We start from the raw sequence: 23923 nt of genomic DNA on the forward strand, positions 1-23923 counted from the left end.
AAGCCCTCCCAGCTTTTGTTTTCCTTTGCCTGTTTACACTTGATTAGTTTGGGAAGGTGGAGGAACAGATAAACAGGCAGGCAGGGTGGCTGGTACGGAACCATTGTGATCTATACTGAATTTTTAAAGGGTTTGAACGGGGGGGGGGGGGGCTTGCATTGCAATAGCTTAAGGGTTTCTTAAATCCCTAGCATAAATCACAAGGGCAATGATCTCTTTAGAGGGGAAAAATAAGGAGGAACCAATTCTCTAAATACGGAAGATGACATTGGAAGTTCTCAGCATCACATTGTCATACTTATCTCAGCATTCATGAGTTTATAAATTCTCATGAATATCAGAGGGAATGCAGGATTCTAATAGGCACTGTGAACAAGAGAGAATGCAGAACTCCTGAATCCCAGGCCAACATCCTGGCTTTTCTCATTTACAGTTTGAGCACACACTGTAATGGAAATGCGCAAGATCTCTTGAGGAGGTAGGGTGTGGTGTCAACAGTGCCCCTTGCTCAGGCAGGCAAGTAAAGTTAATCCCAGGGCTCCAACAAGCAGTGGGTAAGCTGCACAGCTGCAGCCACTATGGGTAACCAGGTCATTAAGGGATAAAAGCAGCACCTGATGAAGGGAGAGTTGGGTGGGTAGTAGCAGGAGGAAACTAACTAACCAACCCGAGGAACTAATAGCTGATGGACTACTGCAACTGCTGATGGACTAACTCAGGGGTCTCCAAACGGTGGCCCGAGGGCCAGATGTGGCCCATGGCAAGCCCCTATCCAGCCCGCTGCCAGCCTCTCATCCCCTGAGAGCCTCTGGTCCAGTTGACCAAACACAACTAGAGTTGTGCTTGTGGAATAGGGAAATGGGGGTCCATTTAAGTGTGGGCTTTATTTCTTGGGCTGTGTTCATGCTTGGACATTTGAGCCCATTAATTTAAGCATTCATCTAAGTTCCATCTCTAATGTATTTATTTACATTTTATATTTAATTTTTTTTCCGGCCCTCAACACTGTGCCAGATATTTGATGCGGCACTTTGGCCAAAAAGTTTAGAGGCCCCTGGACTGACTGACTGACTAAAAGATAGATGGGTGAATGGACTTTGGAGACTGCTGGAAACACTGGAGATTGGTGTGTGGCTGCCATGCCCAAGACCAAGGTGTGGCTGTAGTGGCTGGAGAAGCTGCTAGAAGGAGAGAGGAGGAAGGAGGACCTCTGCAGGTTGAAAAGGCGAGCTACCCTGGTGGTGGGGTCCAGCAGTGCAGGACCGGGGCCTGGAGTCTTGCAAAACATGCATGTGCGTGTGTGCACTCGCACACTCTTCAATGTTGCTGCTATATGTTGTGATTCACGCATTTGATGATGGCAACTGTCTTTAATGGCCAGCATATATTTCAAGTTGAAAAAAGGGGGGGGGGGAGGGAACTTGTAATGTCTGCTTTGTTGTTTGAAAGACCACTAAAATGGGTGCATTATTTAACTGTGCCCAACTGACTAAGCATGTTGATATTGCTATGGGTTTGATGTTGTCCAATGTGATTTTATGTTCCCAAACAATGAGAAAGTAATTACTTCTATAAATGGACCTAGAACTGTAGTAAATATACAACATTCAGTACCTGCTTTTGACATCATAGGATAAGTAAATAGTATACAATGCAAAATTTAATTTTCTTCTTCTAGAAGGCTATGTTTCTCTATGTTGTTTAAAATAAGTTTCTCATTATTTAAGCACACATATGTTTTTGATACTTACACTTCATCTTATTCAACAATAAGCTTCTTTGCCCCATATTTGACTCTTGTGCAGTGTTTCTCAACCAGTGGTACTTGTATCGTCGGTGGTACTTGAGATCCTGTCCAGTGGTACAAACAGGACCCCTAGACTGCTACTTGGCCACAAGACCAGCAATGCAATGTGATAAGCAGTGGTAGAAGGCTCGGCGGGCAGAGCTCCAGTGTGCACTTTTTGCCTGCTTGAAAAAGCCCCCCCCCCATCTGCCCAGAGCCTCTTATTGGTGTTTTTTGCATTGCGTTTGGTCTCCCAATCTAGAAGTAACTAGTGATGACATCATTGTCAGTTACTTCCGAGGGTACTTCCCCAATAAGTGGAGCATGCGAAGTAGTACAGCAGTGAATAATTGTTGAAAAATGCTGCTCTGGTGTCTTCAGAAAGCCTGTAAGGCAGTGGTTCCAAACCTTTTAGCATCAAATGGTTGGCAACCTTCAGTCTTGAAAGACTGTGGTATAAGCCTACAGCACCTGATATTCCCAGGTGGTCTCCCATCCAAGTACTAACCAGGCCTGACCCTGCTTAGCTTCCAAGATCAGACAAAATCAGGCACATCAGGACCCACCTAAAAAAAGTTTCACTTTACCCACCACTCAAGCCTCTGTGGTGATTGGGCAGCAGTGCCCCCCACAAGTAGCGGTTTGTTTAACCCTTGATGCACATAACCTAATCTACCCTTTCAGTTTCATGAACCACCAAAAATTGGGTTGTGAGCCACTGGTGGGCCCTGGAACCACAGTTTGGGAACCACTGCTTGTGGATGCTCCCACAGGCTGTGGGAAGGAAGCAAAGTGGAGGTGACTTCCCTCCTTCATTCCCATTGGAGAATAGCAGCTGCTCCATTCTTCCTACCTAACCAGGGGAGGTGGGAAGAGCCACTGTTCTTGAAGATGCCCGTCATTTGTTAAGGGAAAGGTGGGAGGAGCTATTGCCTGCCATTTCGGTAAGCTTGGTGGCTCTAGGGCAGGACTTGGCCCCAAAGTCCCCAGCAACCTGGGGCAGGCACAGCTTTCTTCCTTTTCCCAACCCCTGGCCCAAGGTTTCTCAACTTTGTAGGCTTCCCCAAAATATCAATGGGAGGCGTTTTTTTGGTCTCAGCCCTAATAATAACCTGAGTACAGGATCAAAATTAAATGCCGATTCCTTCAAGAAATGCCTGCATTTTTGCCTTCCTAACCAAGCAGCTCAAGCCCCTTATTAGGTCACATTAAATATGAAAGGGGAATTGAGCTGTTCAAAATGTCACAATGAGAGCCGTGTGCACCCTGAAGGCTTCTTCTCCACAGCAGGGTGCAACGCTAATCTCTCCGCTCATTTCATTTCCAGTTTGAACTACAGCAATTCAAAAAGGAAACGCAACCAAAGAGGCCTGCTTAGGCAAATCTATTCACCGAATGGTATAGAAAATAGTCCTGCCGGGACCAGGATGTAACACTGAATTCTGGAAGGCGATCAGAAAAGCAGTGACCTATTCCTCACTGACCATCCTGGTGGGGCCGTTTTTATAATTAGTTAGCAGCAGCGCTTCAGATCTTTCACAGTGCTGATGTATTATTGAATAGGGATGCGCAGAGAGCTTGGCAGACTGGTGCGAGTGGACAAAAATTGAGGAAGGTGTGAAGTGCACATGGCATTTACTCACTCCAGCTCATACATTTTCACGTTGAGTGTCTGGTGGTTAGGAGCAGTTGCACTTTTTTTGTTTATGACCTGCCACAAAAAACCCTGAAAAATAAAAACAAACTACAGGTCCAGCCTTGTTATACATGGATTTTTTATACACAGATTTGACTCAACACCACGAATGGCCACTGCAAATGAGAAGGAATGTGCTGATCCCTGGAGAAGGGGAAAAATGCACCCCTTTAAAATCAGTTTAAAAAACTGAACAGTCCTTTAACAATAGCCTCTTTAATGAGAGAGAGGGAAGGCAGCTGGCTGACAATCCATCAATCCTTCTCTCTCCAGGCGACCCTTTCCCTCCTTCTGAGCACTGTGCATTGGTGAAGGGAGGGACTGAGTGAAGTGCTCGAGGGGACTGACTGATGGATTGTCTTCTTAATCACTCTTATCTTCCATCACAAAGGTCAGCAAGGCTGTTTTTAAATAACCAGAACAAAGAAACTTTGTTTTTTCAATTGATTTGCTATAGTGTGTTCTTTGCCATCCACCTGAGTGCTTGGAACAGAACCCATTCGAATAATGAGGCTCAACCTGTATTGTGGATTGCTATGAATAATGGTTTATAGCCAAAGAAGGGCATGACTAAACACCACTGAAATCCATGAGACCAGTTAACTGTGACTAAGGGTCCATTGATTTCAGTGCAATTTAGTCATGACTATCTTTGGATACAACTTGGTTTTATTTTTTCACTGATTTTGGTGTTCTCCAAAGGTTCAGTGGCAGACCTCCCATTATATTCAATGGGGCAAATGCCCTGGGTGCGAGCCTTTAGGACCCCACGGAAACCTCCCTGAGGTTCCTGACAGCGTTGGAAACTGTTCTTCCATTATTCTGGAAGCACAGCTTATAGCATTGAGGAATCCTCACAAAGCTTCCCCAATGCATCTTGAGGTCGTGCGAGGCTCCTGGAGCCTCAGGTGATGGGGGGTGAATTTGTGGGGGGGCAGTGACAGCCCACGGGGGGGTGCCATCATGGACCTTTGCCCCAGGGTATGGGGCTAAGGAGGTCTGCCACTGCAAAGGTTAGAAGGCAGAAAGCGATGTCATGTGGGTTTTTTTTTCAACACTTACATTATAATTATAAATTATAATCACTGGAAAAGTGTACTAGGTAGGCAATATAGGCGGTATAGTGTCAGCAGATGCAATCACAGTCATTACCCATGAACCCCTCAATAAAGTAATAAATAAAAACCAAATTAAATAGTTTTATTTTTCCCACAGATATTGAGTTTTGTTTTTACAAAACATGAGAAGCGCAGAAAGCAGTGTTATGTGTTTTTATTTCATGATCACCATTTTCTCCCACCTGAAATAATATTTTTTAGCTTCTTTTTGTTGTACACACTGCCATATTGTGGAGAAGCCAAGGCACAGTCTTCTCATCTGTCATTCCTGGTAGCCACACCAGGTGGAGGCCCAATTTCTACCATTCTTCCTAAGGAAGAGGAGGCAGTGCACAAATGGAGTTTATGCATGAACAGAATGCCTGCTTCATATTGTTGCGTTATTTGCTAAGGAGGACCAAAATGGAATAAAAATAAAACAGACAAAAATCAAACACTATAAGAGAGCTTACTTATAACAGTGTAGAAATCATGATAGGAAAGAAGAATGTAAGAACATAAGACCCCACTGGATCAGGCCAAAGGCCCATCTAGTTCAGATTCCTGTATCTCACAGTAGCCCACCAGATGCCTCAGGGAACACACAAGACAACAAGAGACCTGCATCCTGGTGCCCTCCCTGGCATCTTGCATTCTGAGGTAGCCTATTTCTAAAACCAGGAGGTTGCAAATAATTGCTTGTAATCTGTGTTGGACTTTTCCTCCAGCAATCTGTCCAATCCCCTTTTAAATGCATCCAGGCCAGAAGCCATCACCACATCCTGTGGCAAGGAGTTCCACAGACTAATCACATGCTGAGTATTTTCTTCTAACTCTCCCAACACTCAATTTTCGTAGATATCCCCTAAATGTCCCTTTGACGGGATGTCCCCTAAAATGTCGTAGGAGGTGGTCTAGGACCCAGTTAATACAACTGCCAGGCTAATAAGGTCTTTGCAGATCAGAGAAGAAGGCTTCACAGCAGGTGTGTTGTTTCCTGCTTGGTAACTGAGACTTGTAGTCCCAGTGCAATCCACAGAGAGAACAAATGTTCTGAACATGTTTCCTATTGCAGAGAGGGCTCGTGGAATTGCCAGTATTGGAGCACCTATAGCCATCACCAGGGCTGGCTTTAAGCCAATTGAACCTAATGGCTTCCCACCTAAAGTGGCTCTGTGCCAGCCACCACTGAGAGCAGGAGGGGCTGGAGTGGCCCTTAGTGGTGAGCAGGAGCAGCTCCTCTTACCCCTCTCTGCAGGGCCAGGGCAAGAGTGAAATGGTGAAGGGAGAAGCCGGTGCCAGCTCAGAGCAATTGCCAAGCCCCAGTCACCTGGATGCGAGCTTGCAACACTTCAGTCCTATGACGGTGCTGTTAGTGCTGCTAGGAGCACACCCTGCTGCCTTTCTACTGAAAGATTACAGACAAAAGGAGTTTGTGGTGTAGTGGACAGGGGGTTGGACTTTGATGGGGGGAAGATCCAGGTTCAAATTCCCACTCAGCAATGCAAGTTATCTCTCAAATTAACCCACTTCACCGGCTTGTTGTGAAGATCACAGTGGGGAGCCCAGAATACATGTGCTGCCCTGAGCTACTGGGAAGAAGAGTAGTATATAACAGATCTAGATGCTAGACCAGGGGTGTCCAAAGTTTTTGGCAGGAGGGCCACATTGTCTCTCTGACACTGTGTCGGGGGCCGGGGAAAAAAAGAATTAATTTACATTAAAATTTGAATAAATTTACATAAGTTTACATAAATGAATATATTAAAGATGAACTTATATGAATGAATGAAAGTCTTGTGATAGCTCAAGGCCTATAAAAGGCCTTGCACATAGCAAGGTTTGCTGCCGCTACTGCATCACAGACGTGAAACAACAAGCAGTGGAGGGAGCCCTCATCCTACAGCTCACACAAGAGGTCAAACAGTCACCCTCACACTGAGAGCAGTTCCGTCAGACCAGTGTGGGCTCCAACAAATCTCTGGAGGGCCAAAGACTCATTGGAGACTGAGAGTTCCCTGAGGGCCGCATTGAGAGGCCCCCCTGTTCTAGACTATCTTATTCACTGATCTACCCAAGAAAATCTACGTCTTCTTTTTTCTGATTCTTAAGATCTTCCATATGTATAATTCTACAAGAATAATTCAGAAGATATGCCCCTGGAACAGAATGCAACCTTAGAACGAACCTTTGGTGAAGAAGATTAAAAATTGCACATTTGTCCAAGCGTGCAAAATTCAGCCAGCCAGTTGTGCAGCATGGCTCCTGTCCGGACCAAATCCTGCTTGCTCTTCCTCAGGCCAAGGGTATCAATCCATTCATTTTATGGTTTAATTAAGTTTCATTTCAATCATTACATTTTCCCAGAACTGACCTCTTGTTTCCACACTTACCACACCAAAACAGATCACGCGGCTCTATGCAATAAACATGAATGAAACACATCCCGGTCGCAAACACACAGGCTGCTTCCAGAACAGAGTTGGCTTGGAAAAGACAAGTATTAAAAATCGACTTCCCCCCTTTCCCTGCTGCTTCAGTGCTGCTCTTGACAGCCTTGACAGCTGAAAGCACCGTGGTCTCTGGGCGGCAACTTGTGTTCCTGGCTCGCGCCCACACCTCTTCTGTTGGCAACTGGTAATCATATATCAGAGGGGAGTCTAGTGGAGAAACTCTGGGAAAAACAGGATTTTTTTTTCAGTCCTGGATGCAAGAAGGAAAATCCTACACATTGTCCTTTTCCTGAAGAAATTCACTTATCTGAAAAATATTTGAGATAGCTGAAGCTCCTACAGTCCCAGATATGAAGGTGCTTCTTGCTGGTCCTGCGATAATCCATTACTGACCCTGCACTCTCCAATACACTAGAACCCCTAATATATATATATCTCTCTCTCTTTCTCTCTCTCTCACACACACACACGCACGCACGCACGCATGTGCATGCACGCACGCACACACACACACACACACACACTCCATAGCTATGGGCTGTAAGAGCTCTGGCTTCTATATGCTGAAATGAGATTTTGCTAGCCATTGTGTTAGCTGTTGAGATATTATGAAATGCTGATGGTTATTCCAACAGCTCAGAAGCACAGCCAAACAACCCTTAAACCAGAGATGCTAAGGCACTCTCAGGTCTGAGATGTACAAAAAAGCGATTGGTGAACGCCCTGTGGCTTTCATTGAACTGATTTAGGAAAAAAAACCCAAGTCATTTCTCCCACTCAAACTGAGAAGTAGCTAATTTCTATGCCAGTTTGAACCCTTTCCATGTGCCTGTTAACCCTTTACTCTGCAACAGATTTGTTCAACCAGGATTGTTCCCAGCAGTGTCTCTTCTGCCGCACAAAGCCATCACTTATAGCCAGGGATTGAGGAATGGAAGGGTAAAAACTTATAACAATGCAGAGCTTTGTGAAAGCTGTATTAAAAAAGCTTGAAACCATTTCTGCCCAGCTCTGTACACATCTGATCCCTGTGGCGTATATGCAACATTGGGTAGAGATGGCTTAAAGGAACAATGGAACTCCTTTTGGCATCTGCCTCCTGCCATAAAGACATGGTGATCCCCATTGGGGGCTGCCATTTTTTTTTTCTTAGAATGCCACAAAAACAATGCAATGTGTGGGGCATTGTGCAGAGGGAAATGGTGACAGCCATCAAAAGAAACTTCATTAGTCCTTTTAGATTTTAAATACTGTTCAAGTTTCAAATAATAAAAATTATGACACTCCTCCAAACTTCAGATATAGTCCTCAAATCTAGAAAAATAGCAGCAACTGTTACCCTGGACATGCCCGATCTCGTCTGATCTTGGAAGCTAAGCAGGGTCAGGCCTGGTTAGTACTTGGATGGGAGACCACCTGGGAATACCGGGTGCTGTAGGCTTATACCATAGTCTTTCAAGACTGAAGGTTGCCAACTACCACCACCTAGAAAAATAAATAGGGAGCTCCAGATGAACTGAATGGTCCATTTATTCATTAACCAAATGTGCCTTGGTTGGTCATGAAATGAATACATGCCCCCTAATGGTTTTAAGCCCTCAAATGTATGTTCTCTTTAAAGCAATGCATAGCATCTTGTTAATGATGGATTGCCACCTTTCCAGTCTTCCTTTATTAGCTCTTTCCATTAGTAAGACTTCTTATACACATTTCTATTAAAGAATTTTTTTCCCCTTGACACGATTTCTTCTGTAAAGAACACTCATGAAATGTGATCTGTTTGGAAGGGAATCAAATTATAAATTTGCATAAGTCAATTTTTGGAACCTGTTTTATGAATAGTTAAAAAAAAAGAAGAAGCAGTGAAAGACAGTGCAGGAGAGCAACGTTAGCAAGAATCTTTTTTAAAAAGGGCAGTACAAGTCTGCACAGTACAAGTATGCCGTAAATATAACAGAAATTAACAATTCAAGAGCTTGCCAGCTGCTCAGATCCATCCAGTGAACATCATTACCATCAGTTAAAGCATTAATGAAATGCCTAAGCAAAACAGCAAATAACATCTGATTTAAATAGCCATTTTACAAACAGATGGTGATGCCTTCTTTAAACGTATTCTTACAGCCCAATCCTATCCTTCCTGGTGATGCCAAAATGGCAATTGCTGTATCCCATGGGTGCTGGGAAGCCACCAGAGATCTCCTCAACCTCTGGTGGTCAAAGAGCCCTCCAGTGGCTTTTGTCCCCTTCCCCCAAGGTAAGCGCCAGACTCCACAGTGGGGCTTCTCATGTCTGTGCTGGCTATTCTGCTGGTGCAGACTTAGAACCGTGTCAGGATTTTCAGCTTGACATGGAAGATAGGATCTGGTGGAGAAGGGCTCTGCCGGTACCAACCCCTCCCATGCTGGTTCCTCCCACAGCCCTTCTGTCCCCAGCCCCACTACGCCTCCCCCCCCCCACAGAGCTCCTACCATCCTCCAGGTGGTGTCCTTCCAGTGCGAAGCCCAGCACCAACTGGCACTGGCCTGTCACCAGTGCTCCTTCTTCTAAAGGTGCTGTAAACGTGCTTACATGTGCATGTTTGCGACACCCAGTGCCGGTGCTGGAACTCAGTGCTGGTGCTATGGCTCATTAGGACTGGGCCTTTAATTACTTTGAATAGAGTTTTTATGAAAAGAAATAGATCTCTATGAATTCTACTTTGAGGTTCTGGAACTTTTAATACAGTGTTTCAACATGACTGTTTAGAATGGGGAAAGCAGTTTGAGTGAGTGGGCCAGCAGGCATACATTCGGAGGTCCAAACTACACATTATGAGAGGAACAAGTAGCCCATTTTTTCCCCTCTTTTCAAAACAGCATGTGGAGAGGGGCCCTATATGAAATGAGGCAAGGTCATAGCAGAGGACGAAAGGGGCTCTGGCACTTTGCCCCGTCACAGTATTGATCCTGATTATGTGCCATCCCACCCTGATTATGTGCCATCTGCTATTTTAAACCAGAAAAAAAGTTTCCATTGAATGGCAAGTTTTCATCCAGTTTCTTTCCTGGTCACCCAAATCTCCATTATCTATGCCCGTCAAAAGAAGTTGCAGTGGTAGCAAAAGATCGTAATTGCTCCCCTACCCAGATTAGCTCCCTTTGCATTCTTCAGCCTGTCTGAAACTTTCAAAATGTGGATTGAGTGTTGGCATTCATACTACGGTCAGTGCCTATGAATGACCATTCAGATGGTACCATCTAGAATGAAAAACACCAACTGGGTCATTCTGAACATCTGTAAGAATTGGCTCATAGTTCTGCTTGGAAGATGTTTTGTGATCTGTGGAAAGGAATGGAATTGGCCTAATAAATGATGTCACCTTTTCCTATTTATCACTTATCACCTGGAAAATGTCTTGCAGCGGCCATCTGCATTGAACTACCCCAGACAATAGTAGGCTTCGACGCAATTACAACACGATACATTTCACCTGTGCATGCAGAAACCAAAGAACTGTATGGCATTACCTGAATGGATAGGCAAAGGCGATGTCAATGTTGAGATCGCTGTCTGTCTTGTTTACACAGTCCACGCTGAGCCGCAGTCCTCCAGAATAGCCACCACATGTTGCAAATGCAAAGATGGCAAAAAGCTGTCAAAAAGACACATGGTGATCATGTCAGCTCACCCATTCATTTTAGCATGCGCAAATATTTATAGCATAGTCAGTGGCATCACTAGAGGGGTGTGGGCCACACCAGTTGATGTGTACGGGGGGTGGGGGGGTGGCGTGTATGACACCATTACTGGTCAAAATTTCTAAAATCTTGGTATTTTCAAAATAATCCCATCATGTTACATATCATTCGATGCATAATTTCATGCAGAATGCAGCGAAACAAACCACATTGAAATATCTCTACTCTGTCAAAAGTTATAGCCAAAATCCAGTGGGGGAGGGCAATGGTTCATCACCACTCCCACTGCCTGGGGTGTTGCCCAATGATGGAGGAGGTCCATCATGGGGAATGACGTGCTGGCCTCCCGCATCAGGAGATGCCACGGGGCATAGCGAGGGTTGCAGCTCCCAACATTGAGTAAGAGTTCCTAGAAGTTTCATTCATTTTATTGTTCAGATGTATCAATGAGGATCAATGAGGGTGGATCCACTGAGGAGTAGTGGTGGTGGGTTAACAAAAGTAAAAAATCCTCATTGAAGCATCATTGAGATAAGAACATAAGAACAGCCCCACTGGATCAGGCCATAGGACCATCTAGTCCAGCTTCCTGTATCTCACAGCGGCCCACCAAATGCCCCAGGGAGCACACCAGATAACAAGAGACCTCATCCTGGTGCCCTCCCTTGCATTGGCATTCCGACATAGCCCATTTCTAAAATCAGGAGGTTGCACATACACATCATGGTTTGTACCCCGTAATGGATTTTTCCTCCAGAAACTTGTCCAATCCCCTTTTAAAGGCGTCTAGGCTAGACGCCAGCACCACATCCTGTGGCAAGGAGTTCCACAGACCGACCACACGCTGAGTAAAGAAATATTTTCTTTTGTCTGTCCTAAGCCCAACACTCAATTTTAGTGGATGTCCCCTGGTTCTGGTATTATGTGAGAGTGTAAAGAGCATCTCCCTATCCACTCTGTCTATCCCCTGCATAATTTTGTATGTCTCAATCATGTCCCACCTCAGGCGTCTCTTTTCTAGGCTGAAGAGGCCCAAACGCTGTAGCCTTTCCTCATAAGGAAGGTGCCCCAGCCCAGCAATCATCTTAGTCGCTCTCTTTTGCACCTTTTCCATTTCCACTATGTCTTTTTTGAGATGCAGTGACCAGAACTGGACACAATACTCCAGGTGTGGCCTTACCATCGATTTGTACAACGGCATTATAAGACTAGCCGTTTTGTTCTCAATACCCTTCCTAATGATCCCAAGCATAGAATTGGCCTTCTTCACTCCCGCCGCACATTGGGTCGACACTTTCATCAACCTGTCCACCACCACCTCAAGATCTCTCTCCTGATCTGTCACAGACAGCTCAGAACCCATCAGCCTATATTTAAAGTTTTGATTTTTTGCCCCAATGTGCATGTCTTTACACTTAATGACATTGAAGTGCATCTGCCATTTTGCTGCCCATTCTGCCAGTCTGGAGAGATCCTTCTGGAGCTCCTCACAATCACTTCTGGTCTTCACCACTCGGAAAAGTTTGGTGTCATCTGCAAACTTTGCCACCTCACTGCTCAACCCTGTCTCCAGGTCATTTATGAAGAGGTTGAAAAGCACCGGTCCCAGGACAGATCCTTGGGGCACACCGCTTTTCACCTCTCTCCATTGTGAAAATTGCCCATTGACACCCACTCTCTGCTTCCTGGCCTCCAACCAGTTCTCAATCCATGAGAAGACCTGTCCTCTAATTCCCTGACTGTGTAGTTTTTTTAGTAGCCTTTGGTGAGGGACCGTGTCAAATGCCTTCTGAAAGTCCAGATATATAATGTCCACGGGTTCTCCCACATCCACATGCCTGTTGACCTTTGTCCTATCCTTGGCCAGCTTCATCATGGATTCCATTGAAGGCTAGCCCAAGTAGATTCATAGCTGAGCAGTGATTCTTGCCTGCCTGCCTAGATGGGTTAACCCTTATAAATACATTCCTCTTAGGATGCACTACGTCTCATGCCATTTTTGCACTGATATTTTTTAAAACAGCAGGAGCCGTATTTAGGAAATCTTCTCACCAAGCCTCAGACATCATTGATTTTTTTACATTGCTAATCAAGAGCTATGATTTAGCAAAACGCCTCATGCTCTGAGCAGTAGAAATTGCTCTCAGTTCAAACTGCATCAAATAGCTGGGAATAGTAATTTCAATTCATTAGATATTAATGCAATAAATTTGTAAAAATCAATGCAAAATGGACTCCTCTTGTCAAGGAATGCCAAAGCAGATGATACTGACAGTCAATTCAAACAAGTCACATTGTGCTACAAACCCTCATGGTAATTCAAGGGACAATGTTATCCTTGCATACAATTTGTCACTTCCCATGACGACAACTTTACTAGGCTTTACTACAACTTTACTCATTATTTGGTCCAGGTGGCTGGCTGAGACCATAGAAAGAGAGTTAGCCTTCAATTTGGGACTCACATTCCCCCCTCTACTACTGATGAATTGTGCCAGTCATGTTGGACATCCATTCCGTCTTGGCCTCACTTGCCCATATGTGAAATGGACATAACTATTTTCATCTTGCAAGATTGTTCTGAAGACCATAAAAAGTGTAAAATAGCTAAATGAGCGGTTGATTTCTTTTGCTTTGTTTTGTAGTTATGAATTGAAAACGCACCAGATCTGATGCAATACACTCTTCAGCAAGAAGTTCACCCCGAGATTGTCCAGTGTTGTACTGCTATCACCCCATTCACAAATGGTGAAGTGTGGAGAAAATGCCAGCCTCCTAAATTATTAAGTAGTAGTTTCAACATTCACAGTTTGTTTAAATGATTATAGGAAAAACACAGAGAGAGCATTGTGTGTGTGTGTGTGTGTGTGTGTGTGTGTGTGTTGGGAACTCGAGTCAGTGACTTAGACTTGAGTCACCAAAATGCATGATTTTGGGTGACTTGTTGAGTAGTGAGTCACATGCATGGAAGACCCTGAAAAACACTTGTGTCAGGACCTTCCTGACTTGGCACTCGTTCCCACACATGCTGACTCAAGTCTGCCTGTGTCTCAGTGTGCTTGCTTACTGTTTTCACAGTGTGAAAAACCTCGTGGGGCCAGCATTCTGACCAGGCGAGCAGCAGGGAAGTTCCAGCCAGGAGGCAGGGAAGGGTTAATGTTCTCCTCTTACAATGAATGGGGGAGGTGGGACTTTTCCCATATCTGATAGGAAGGAAGGAATGATCATTGGATAAAGGGTGGGCATTCTGATATTTTCATTGGCTGAGGGAGGGCAAGAGGAGGAGCCAAGAGGGTTCTTGCCTTATGATTGGCTTGAGAAGCCCAGGGAGGGGGAGGAGGCAGGGAAGGGGGGAGGGAGTTTATAGCGATCACTCTTTGCCCCGAATGGCTGGTAGGGAGGGGGAAGCCTCATTGAATGACCAGCTACAGTGGAACTACTTCTGAGTAGGGCTGCAAAGGGTTGTCTTGGTAAGCCTCACAGCTGCTGCACATGACTCTTCTCCCTCTTGCTGCTTCTGTCCTGCTCTCTTGCAGTCCCTCCCACCCCCTCCCGTCCTGTTTACAGATGGGGCAAGGCAGCAGGGGAGAGTTTAAAGAGAACTCCGACACACACAGAGCCTGGTAGCAGACCCATTTTTTCCGCAGCTGGCTTTTTAAAGGGGGGGACTCGACTCGAGTCTTTTAGAGTCACTAAAGGGTGACTCTGCAACTCGGAAAGTGCCCCCATTATGACTGCTTTTTGACTTGAGTTGCAGGGGAAGGGCAATGACTCTAGACTCGACTTGAGTCAAGCCCCGCTGGACTTTCCTATCCCTGGTGTATACACACCCCAAAACAAACACAGAACCTAGAGCAAGCATAGAGCTTGAAAAGAGATATTCAGACAGTGTGCAATTGCATAAAATGGTATGCATTTACAACAATTCATAAGATAGGTACAGATTGTATTAAAAGGTAGTATGATTCAACAGAACATATTTCTAAAAGTGGTTTATGTAAAATATATTTTCCCAGAACCTCTGAAGCATATTTGCTTATCTAGGACATTTATTTTATACAACTTTTTCACTCCTTAAACCAGCGTTTTTTCAACCGCTGTGCCGCGGCACACTAGTGTGCCACGAGGCTGCCTCAGGTGTGCCGCGAGATCAGAGCAGACAGGCAGCAGCGGTGCACGCGGGGGAAGCGGCTCCTTTGAGCCTTATGTGCAGCAGAAGGAAAAGGGGCAGCCGGCCAGCCAGCCAACGAAGGGGCTGGTCGAGGCTGCTTTGCTCCTGCTCCTGAGCAAGAAGAAGGCTGCAACCTGATCCTGATTTACCTGGGAGTAAGCCCCATTGACTATTATGGGGCTTACTTCTGAGTTGACACGCCTAGGATTGGGTATTAAGTCCTTGCCTCCTCTGCGTGCTGATTGGGTGACCAGAGAAGCTTGGAGGAGGTCCCGGCAGTGGAGTGAGTGAGAACGAGGGAGTCAGGAGCAGGCAAGCAGGTATGAAGCGAACGAGTCTGCTGAGGCCACCAGCCTAAGAACTGGCTGCCTCAAAGGGTCCTGGATAGTCCCTTTTCCTTGCCACAGTTTGCCTGCAACTCCCCAAAGCGACCCTCCCTGCATTGCCTTTTGCCTTCTAGGGGAAGGGCATTGGGCCCCAATCCTCTCCATACTTACCTGGGAATAAGCCCCATTGACTATAATGGGATGTGGTAAGCCCCATTGACTATAATGGGGCTTACTTCTGAGTTGACATGCCTAGGATTGGGCTTTTGGTCACACTTTTTTTTCTTAAATACAGGAGCAGGCAATTGGCACTTCTCCCCACCCCACTCCCTCCCACAGGCACTTGCCCCCCAAATCTCATAATTGCAGTCAGCACCTCTCACTGTCCCTTCTCCGCACCTTCCAAAGGTTCAAAATCACTTGCTTCAAGCTCTCTCTTCCCCCCGCTCCAGCTGAATCCTGCAGTTGTTTCACTCATGTCTCTTCATTGCCCCACAGCGCTCCTATGTGCTCCATCTGACCTCTCTTTGCCAGCACTTTCTCGCATAACACTGTAAGAACATTTTTCATCCTTTTCACAATCACATATCCTTTCCTCTCTAAGCTTCTTGTGAGTTTCTTTGTCATGTAATAATATAATCATATTAATTGAAATGCAGTGATTTAATGTAAGTAAAAAACTGGTAGTGTGCCTTGACAATTTTAGTGCCTTGTCGGTGTGCCGTGAGCTGAAAATGGCTGCCTTAAACATTAAGGGTACAATCACAGAAGCAATTCCATAGCACTCAACAAGGACCTGGTCCCCCTTCATCTTGGTGCATGTGCAGACAGCATATTAGGGCAGTCCAGGGATTAGGAGCTTGGGTAACTAGTCTGAGCAGAAGGAAATGAACAGGTTGGGATCTATTTCTTGGACTGCCTTGCTGCATGATCTGCTTGCTTGCACCAAAGGATGAGCAGCAAAACAAGACTATTGAATTCCAGGCAGGGGTGCTGGACTCCTATGAGGAATAACTGTATTCCAGCGATTTCAGAATTTAAAAATTTAGTACAGATTAGCAAAGTGCTGAACTCTAGTTTCCAAGACATGCAGCATTGCACAAAAGCCAGAAGTGTTAGCAAAACATCAGTACAGTGATGCCTCGCAAGACAAAATTAATTCGTTCCACGAGTCGTTTCGTATTGCGAAAATTTCATCTTGTGAAGCGCGATTTAAAACAAACCAAAACAAAAAAAATGCAAAAAAAATTTGTCTTGTGAAGCATGGCCATAGAAAAATTTGTCTTGCGAGTCACCAAAAAAATAGCAAAACGCTTTCGTCTTTGGAGTTTTTCATTGCGCAAGGCATTCGTCTTGCGAGGCATCACTGTATTCTGCAAACATAAAGTTCGCCTTGGGTGCCCTTTGGGGAGAAAGGCGGAATACAAATCTAATAAATAAATAAAGTTTAGAATAGGAACTGGTACTGAACAATTGGAAGGGACACATGTAGGACAGTCTTCTAGACCGAAATCAGCTCAGCAGATCTTCCTAGGGGATTCCTCCCTGTTATTGCATGAGAATTGTGGGCTCAAAAAGATACCAAGGAACTGGAATACTGTAGAAAAGCCACAGTTCTTTCATTTTATTAATGACATTTTACAGATAGTACACTTTCTTCAGCCACAAAGTGAACGTGGTCATAAAAGGCTATTTGGTGCCACAGTACTTCTTTACTAACTCCATAAATTAGTATTAAATTCCTCCATTGTGGCTTTTAACATTTTGTTTTGTTACTTGTTGCTCTAGTGCGGGTCTCAAAACATTTACAGAACAGATCTGCTTTCAGCTCAGGATTGCAGGCTGTTAAATTCTAGCTTCATAGTTTTCTATTTAGCCCAAGGGGCTTAAAAATAGAGAGAACTGGCATACAGCGGCAACACCAGTCTATGGCAGTGGTTCCTAAACCACTGGTCATGTTTGGGTCTAAGATGATGCGATAAGGGGTCATTGGACTTGCGCATATGGTGGGAGTTCTTTAAAATCTACAGCATTGTCATGAGATGACCCACAAAAAGGGGCTGGAAGCTCTGAAGAATACCTGAGAGTGGCTACAAGAGGATGATTTCCGTATGTAAACTGGTAAATCCTCCAGCATTTTTGGCAGTATTATCTGAACTGATGTTCTAGTTCTCCTTTGTTGTGAAAAACAGGAGAATGCACAATAAAATGTTAATGGAACCATTTGTTCAGTGCCAGGTAGGGCCAACTGACAGGCTGAAATGCTGGCAAGTAAAACGGAAGGCAGAACTCGATGTGCATTTTGTTGTTATATATTTACACGGAAGTTCTAATTGTTGCTGCAATGTCACGAACAATAGACCTCTCACAAGTAAATGAAGCTCAACGATACTACCTAACAAAACCGCAGGCGCTGCTCTTCCCTGGGAATTAATTGAGTTATACAGGGAGCAGCCGTATGAATGGGTGTTAATCGCACGGCTACAAAGGCAAAGTCAAAAAACAATATATTTGGGTAGACTGGGAAATGCATGGAAGCTGAGAACATCTTTTGTAAAGGCCTAATTACAATTGTCCAAATTACCTCTTTCGCTATCAGCACCTTTTTGCCTACAGAGCTTGACCCCCTTTTTGGTATAGCTGAAAGCATCTTTGTTGGCTCTAAGCAATCACTATGCGTATTTCTGGAGCAATGACTGACAGCAGCTACATAGCCTTTCTTGATATTGTTGCCTCTCCTGGTTTACTAAACTTTTCAAGACAAAAAGTGGCTGTTCTGTGTTTAACAAGTGGCAAGCTCATTTCGGACTGGCCTTCTGTTGTTCTTTGCTACCCTCTGCCCCACTTTTGTATTTAGAAGTTGATCGCCAATATAGCCCCCTTCCTGCCCCAGTTGCACCTGGTTTCCTCCCTGGGGGAGGTGGAGGGATTACTGCTGGGCCACTGCCATTGCGCATCCTTTGAAGCAGTGGCCCAGCTCTGTGATACAGCGTATCAGTAGAGATGGGTGAAAACGATTTTATTTTTTTGTGGATTTTGGTGTTTTTCAAAGTTAGAAGAGTAGAAAGTGGTGCTGTGTGTTTTTATTCCAAGGGTGCAAAATAGAATAAATAAATAAATCATTTGGCAACCATTGCAGGCACCTGCCTCTGCTGTGTAATGTGGGAACAGCTTCATACTGATTCCATTGGTCCATCTAGGTCAGCACTGCCTATACTGCAGCAATTTTTCAGAGCTTCAGGCAGGCCTCCCTGGAGACTCCAGGAACTGAATCTGAAACCTTCTGTTACTAGTCCTTGCATCAGTGAAACCTCTGGGATCTTGGGCTGCACAGTGCAAGAACTTAGTAATTAGTAGAAATGTTGCAAAATAGGAGGAAGACTGGTGCCATGCTATCTTTTTTCTAGAGTATACAGTCTGGTAGCTCGTCAAATTATTATTAATGCTATAAAACTGGGCTTTATTAAAAAAAATTGTGTAAACTGTTGCTCTATATTTGTTTGTGTTTATTTGTCAGAGTATCTGCAGGCTGTCTTTACATCTCCTAAGAAGCCTTTAAGGCAGCTTACATTTGGTTAAAAACACAATTCGTGTAACTTTAAAACCACAGCAGGTAAAGGAGAAAATCACCATTAATTTAAACGGCATAGCAAGCAATGGTGGATTATATGGTGTATGGATAGATTCAATACTAATGTTACCCACAAGCCAATTTTATTGGGAATCCATGGCCTATAGAACTGGAAAATATTGCAGACAGCAAAGCCTTTTTCTTGTCTTGGCAGTTTAACTGCCCCCTATAAACACATGTGAACATGGGCTGAATGATAAATCCCTTGCCTTTTGTACTCCCTGGAATATGTTGCATTTCTTTTTCAGTGTACTTTAAATAATCCCACAGATAAAATCCTAAACTTATCAAAGCGAAAGACGCAGCAAACATTAGTTAATAAGGGCAGGCATGTTGCATACTTTGCAAACACACAAAAACAGGTATGACCATAATTTCCAAAGCCTGGTGCAAAGCCTCTGCCACGTCGCAGAATCGGAGCGGCTCCTTGGTTCACTGAGGAGCTGCGAAGGATGAAGCGGCAGGGCAGGTGTCTAGAGCGACGGTGGCAGAAAACTTGGGATGAATCCGATCGGACATGGAGTAGAGCCCATTACAGAGCCTATTCCGTGGCGGTGGTAGCAGCGAAGAGATCGTTCTTCTCTGCTACCATTGCGTCTGCTGACAACCGTCCGGCAGAGCTGTTCCGTGTGGTGTGGGGCCTCCTCCATCAGGCCCCCCCAGTAGACCAGGAGGAATACACGGTCAGCCGCTGTGACGTGTTTGCGCAACATTTTGCAGATAAAATCGATCGTATTCATCACAACTTGGATGCCACATTGACAGTGTCTGACGATGTCCCCTTGGCAACTGCTTGTCCTGTGTTGTGGGATTCTTTTCAGCTTGTACAGCCTGAGGATGTGGACAGACTCCTTCGGAGTGTGAGGCCATCTGCCTGCCTGCTCGACCCTTGCCCAGCTTGGTTGATAAGAGCTGCCCGGGGTGGGCTGGCTGAGTGGACAGGGAGGGTGGTCAACTCTTCCTTGATGGAGGGGACATTACCACTCGCTTTGAAACGGGCGGTGGTTCGCCCCCTCCTGAAGAAGCCCTCCCTGAATTCCACTGTGTTGGATAACTACTGGCCAGTCTCCAACATCCCGTTTCTGGACAAGGTAATTGAGTGGGTGGTGGCATCCCAACTCCAGAGGGTCTTGGATGAAGCGGATTATCTGGATCCTTTTCAATCTGGCTTCAGGCCAGGCTTTGGGACGGAAACCGCCTTGGTCGCCTTGGTGGATGACCTACGCCGGGGACTGGACAGGGGGAGTGCGTCCCTGTTGGTCCTGCTGAACCTCTCAGCGGCTTTCGATACCATCGACCATGGTATCCTTCTGGGCCGATTGGCCGAGTTGGGAGTGGGAGGCACTGTTTTGCGGTGGTTCCGCTCCTACTTGGAGGGTCGGTCCCAGATGGTGGTGCTGGGGGATGCCTGTTCGACATCCTGGCCCTTGAGATGCGGGGTGCCACAGGGCTCAATTCTGTCCCCCATGCTATTTAACATCTACAAGAAACCGCTGGGAGAGGTCATCCGGGGGGTTGGAGTGGGGTGCCATCAATATGCTGATGACACCCAGCTCTATCTCTCCTTTCCTCCAGACTCCAGGGTGGCGGTTGAGGGCCTGGAGCACTGTCTGGAGGCAGTGAGGATCTGGATGGGGGCTAACAAGCTGAAATTAAATCCGGATAAGACAGAGGCTCTCCTGGTTCGGAAATCCTCGATGCAGGTGCTGGACTATTGGCTTGCGCTGAATGGGGTTGCACTCCCTCTGAAGGAGCAGGGCCGCAGCTTGGGGGTCCACCTGGACTCGCAGCTGCTTCTGGATTCCCAAGTGGCGGCTGTGGCAAGGGGGGCCTTTGCTCAGCTTCGGCTGGTGTGCCAGCTGCGGCCGTACTTGGATCATGCAGACCTGGCCACGGTGATCCATGCCTCGGTGACATCGAGATTAGATTACTGTAACGCGCTCTATGTGGGGCTGCCCTTGAAGACGGTTCAGAAACTGCAACTAGTGCAGAATGCGGCGGCCCGTGTGGTTACTGGAGGTAGGCGGTTCGACTCTGTCAGTCCGCTTCTCCAGCGGCTGCACTGGCTGCCCATTCGTTTCCGGGCCCAATTCAAGGTGCTGGTATTGACCTTTAAAGCCCTATACTGCTCTGGACCAGGGTATCTTGGAGATCGCCTGCTCCCGTACAATCTGGCTCGTCCTCTTAGGTCATCAGAGAAGGCCTTTTTACAAGTGCCGCTGCCTAGGGAGGTACGTGGGGCGGCTGCAAGAAATAGGGCCTTCTCAGTAGTGGCACCAATGCTATGGAACTCCCTTCCCCTTGACTTAAGAATGGTTCCCTCTCTTGAGACCTTTCGGCGAGGCCTGAAGACCCTTCTGTTTAAACAGGCCTTCTGAGTTCTCAGCCTTTTAACATCTTTTTAACATCTTTTAATATTTCTTACAGGCCTGATTCTTTTATGACTTGCTGCTGCTCTATGCTCTTTTTATCTATTTTTTTTACTCTGACTGCTGTTTTTTATGATGTGTTAATATGTTTTTATTTGTTTTTAAATTATGTTTTTAATATGTTGTAAGCCGCCTTGAGTCCCTTCGGGGAGACAGGCGGGGTAAAAATAAAGTTATTATTATTATTATTATTATTATTATTATTATTAATTATCAAAGATACACACAGCACAATACTATGCATGTCTACTCAGAAGTAAGTCCCATTTTATTAAATGGAACCTACTCCTAAGAAAGTACATATAGGATTGTAGCCCCAAGATCTACAGCGTATGTAGTGCTGGGATCAGGCAATGAAGACCCTCCAAAACCAAAAGAAGTATGCTTAGGAGAAAATTTAGGCAGTGTTGGCCTGAGCCTTGAGAAACAGCACTTGAAGGCTTGCGTTGTGAAACCCAAAGCTCAGAGAGAAACTTTCAATCATTGATGCAGATGTAGATGAGAAGGTAAGGGCCAATCAAACGTCTGTTGGGAGGTCATTCCACAAAGTCAGTGCCAGCACCAAAAAGTCTCTGCTTCTAGTGGATGTCTGCAATTGCAATGGCACCCAGCAAGTCCTAAGCTGATAACTGATGCCTATGGGAAGGCACAAATGGATGAAGATGGTCCAAGTCCCAAACTGTTGAGAGTTTTAAATGTCACAGTCAGCACATTGATTGAGCCTGGAAGCAAAATTGCTTGAGTGTGGACAAAAAGGCAGAAGGTATGGTGAAACTGAACCCAAATGAACTAGCTGCTCTGTACTAAAGAATACACCCACAACAGTATCCTAAATGGCATGTGAAAGGAGCCCTTTAAAAATGAACTATGGGAAAATATTCAAAAAAAATGACAACCAGTGAAAAAAATTATAAATATTCTGGGAATATACAAGGTAAAACTCACATATGTGCCTGAACAATGCTCTGATATTTAAAAGAACAACAAATACAATTTGAATCCCCTTAGGGTTCATTTGTTCATTTAATTGATGGTACAACTGAGTGTGTGTACCGTAATACAGTATAGCTTTTATCAGCTTTTTTGAAAAACATGGACTGCAGTCAATACATTTATTATGAAAGGAACAGGATTTTATTTTCGTTAGAGCTAGATGGCCTGTCAACAATAGATGCCGTTTCCTGACTTAATAACAAAACTGTCAAAAATATTTGCTCCATTTAATTAATGCCTTTGTTGATTTAAAAAGGCACAGAAGGCATGTCAGGGAATATTGTTTAGCACCAACACCATGCTTCTCAAAAGATTTCAGTTTATAAAAAGAGAAAGGCAATGGCCTCAAAATGTTAAACCCCTGCATGGAATCGCATTCTACTTGCCTCCAGCTGTCTTCAAAAGGGCTTCAGGAGAGTAAGTCAATGGAGCTCTTAAGAAGTGTGATAAAATGACTGGCTTTTACCATTTTGGCTTTCGGCTTTTGCCACAGCAGGTCAGCATTCAATCTAATTCACACCGTGTCGTATCTTGATGAAATTATGATTTGAAAAAATATGAAAAAATAAGGGCAGATCAACTTTAATGGGTCAGTAATGAGCTGCTTCAGAAGCACTGAAAGAAATGTATGACAGATCTAGTATGAATAGAGAATTGATGTAACAGTGGCCAATCACTCAGGAGCCAGTTCTTTTTCAAAAACTTCCATATCCTACAGAGTTGTTGTAAGGACTACACAAGATAAGACATGTGAAGTACAGGTTGGATCTTAGTATCCATGGGGGATCCTTTCCTAGATCCCATGTGGATACCAAAACCCATGGATTTGTGGGTAAGGTCCAATAGGACCTCCAGAAGTGCCTTCCAGCCGTGTCAGGAGGTGTTCTGATGCCCAGGGATACACCATACACAGCATCTACAGTCCTCAGAAAGCCTGAAGTGCCTTTCCAACATCTCCAGGAGGTGTTGTGAGGCCCGGAGAGGCTGTGCACAGCCTCCTCAGGCGTCAGAAAGCCATCCGGACGCGACCAGAAGGTGCTTCTGGTCATGTCCTGGAGATCCTTCAGACAAGGGTTCGGAACCTGCAGTGGATCAAATCCATGGTTCTGAATCCACAGTTAGAAGACCCTTTGGACTTCAAAGACTCAAACATTAGTTATTATTACTGTAGAAGTTTTCATGCATAGATCCAATATGCTGACTTGTTGAACATATATAACATATAAGGCTGCCTGAGATGGAGACTGATTAGGCAATCTAGGTCAGTTTTGTCTACCAGGCTATGTTGACTTCCCAGTCCTATCTGCAGAGATTGAACCTGGGACATTCTGCATGTGAAGGGTGCATTCTACTATTGAGCTACTACAGCTTCCTCTTGAAACCATTTATCTAGTCCAGAGAGAATTCACGTATAAGATAATGTCTTGCTTTCTGTCCCTTTCCGTCCCTGGGATTCTTACAGTGCAATGCCTATGCGTGTCTTCTTGGGAGAAAATTGACTTGAATTCAGTAGACTTCGGGCCCAATGCTATCCCACTACTGCCCCTGGAATTAGTTCCAGTGGCAGGACATGCATTACCAGCATTGGAAATGACCTTCCAGAAGCATGCAGAGCTACTGGAGAGGCCATGGAGAGACAGGTGTGGTTGCTGACAACAGTG

The 23923-nt window shown here is 45.1% G+C and overlaps 1 protein-coding gene and 1 pseudogene across 1 annotated transcript in view; one reads left to right on the plus strand and one right to left on the minus strand.

Annotated features, from left to right (window-relative positions):
• SYNPR (synaptoporin) overlaps nucleotides 1–23923 on the minus strand; it is a 211231-nt gene that overhangs the window by 29179 nt on the left and 158129 nt on the right. The window contains exon 3 of the mRNA XM_066615012.1: nucleotides 10542–10666. Coding sequence (XP_066471109.1) covers nucleotides 10542–10666 — 125 coding nt within the window. The remainder of the gene's footprint in view (nucleotides 1–10541; nucleotides 10667–23923) is intronic.
• LOC136643179 (5S ribosomal RNA) lies at nucleotides 8354–8473 on the plus strand (annotated as a pseudogene).

This window comes from Tiliqua scincoides, chromosome 2 (genome assembly GCF_035046505.1).
Source record: "Tiliqua scincoides isolate rTilSci1 chromosome 2, rTilSci1.hap2, whole genome shotgun sequence".
Taxonomy (NCBI): domain Eukaryota; kingdom Metazoa; phylum Chordata; class Lepidosauria; order Squamata; family Scincidae; genus Tiliqua; species Tiliqua scincoides.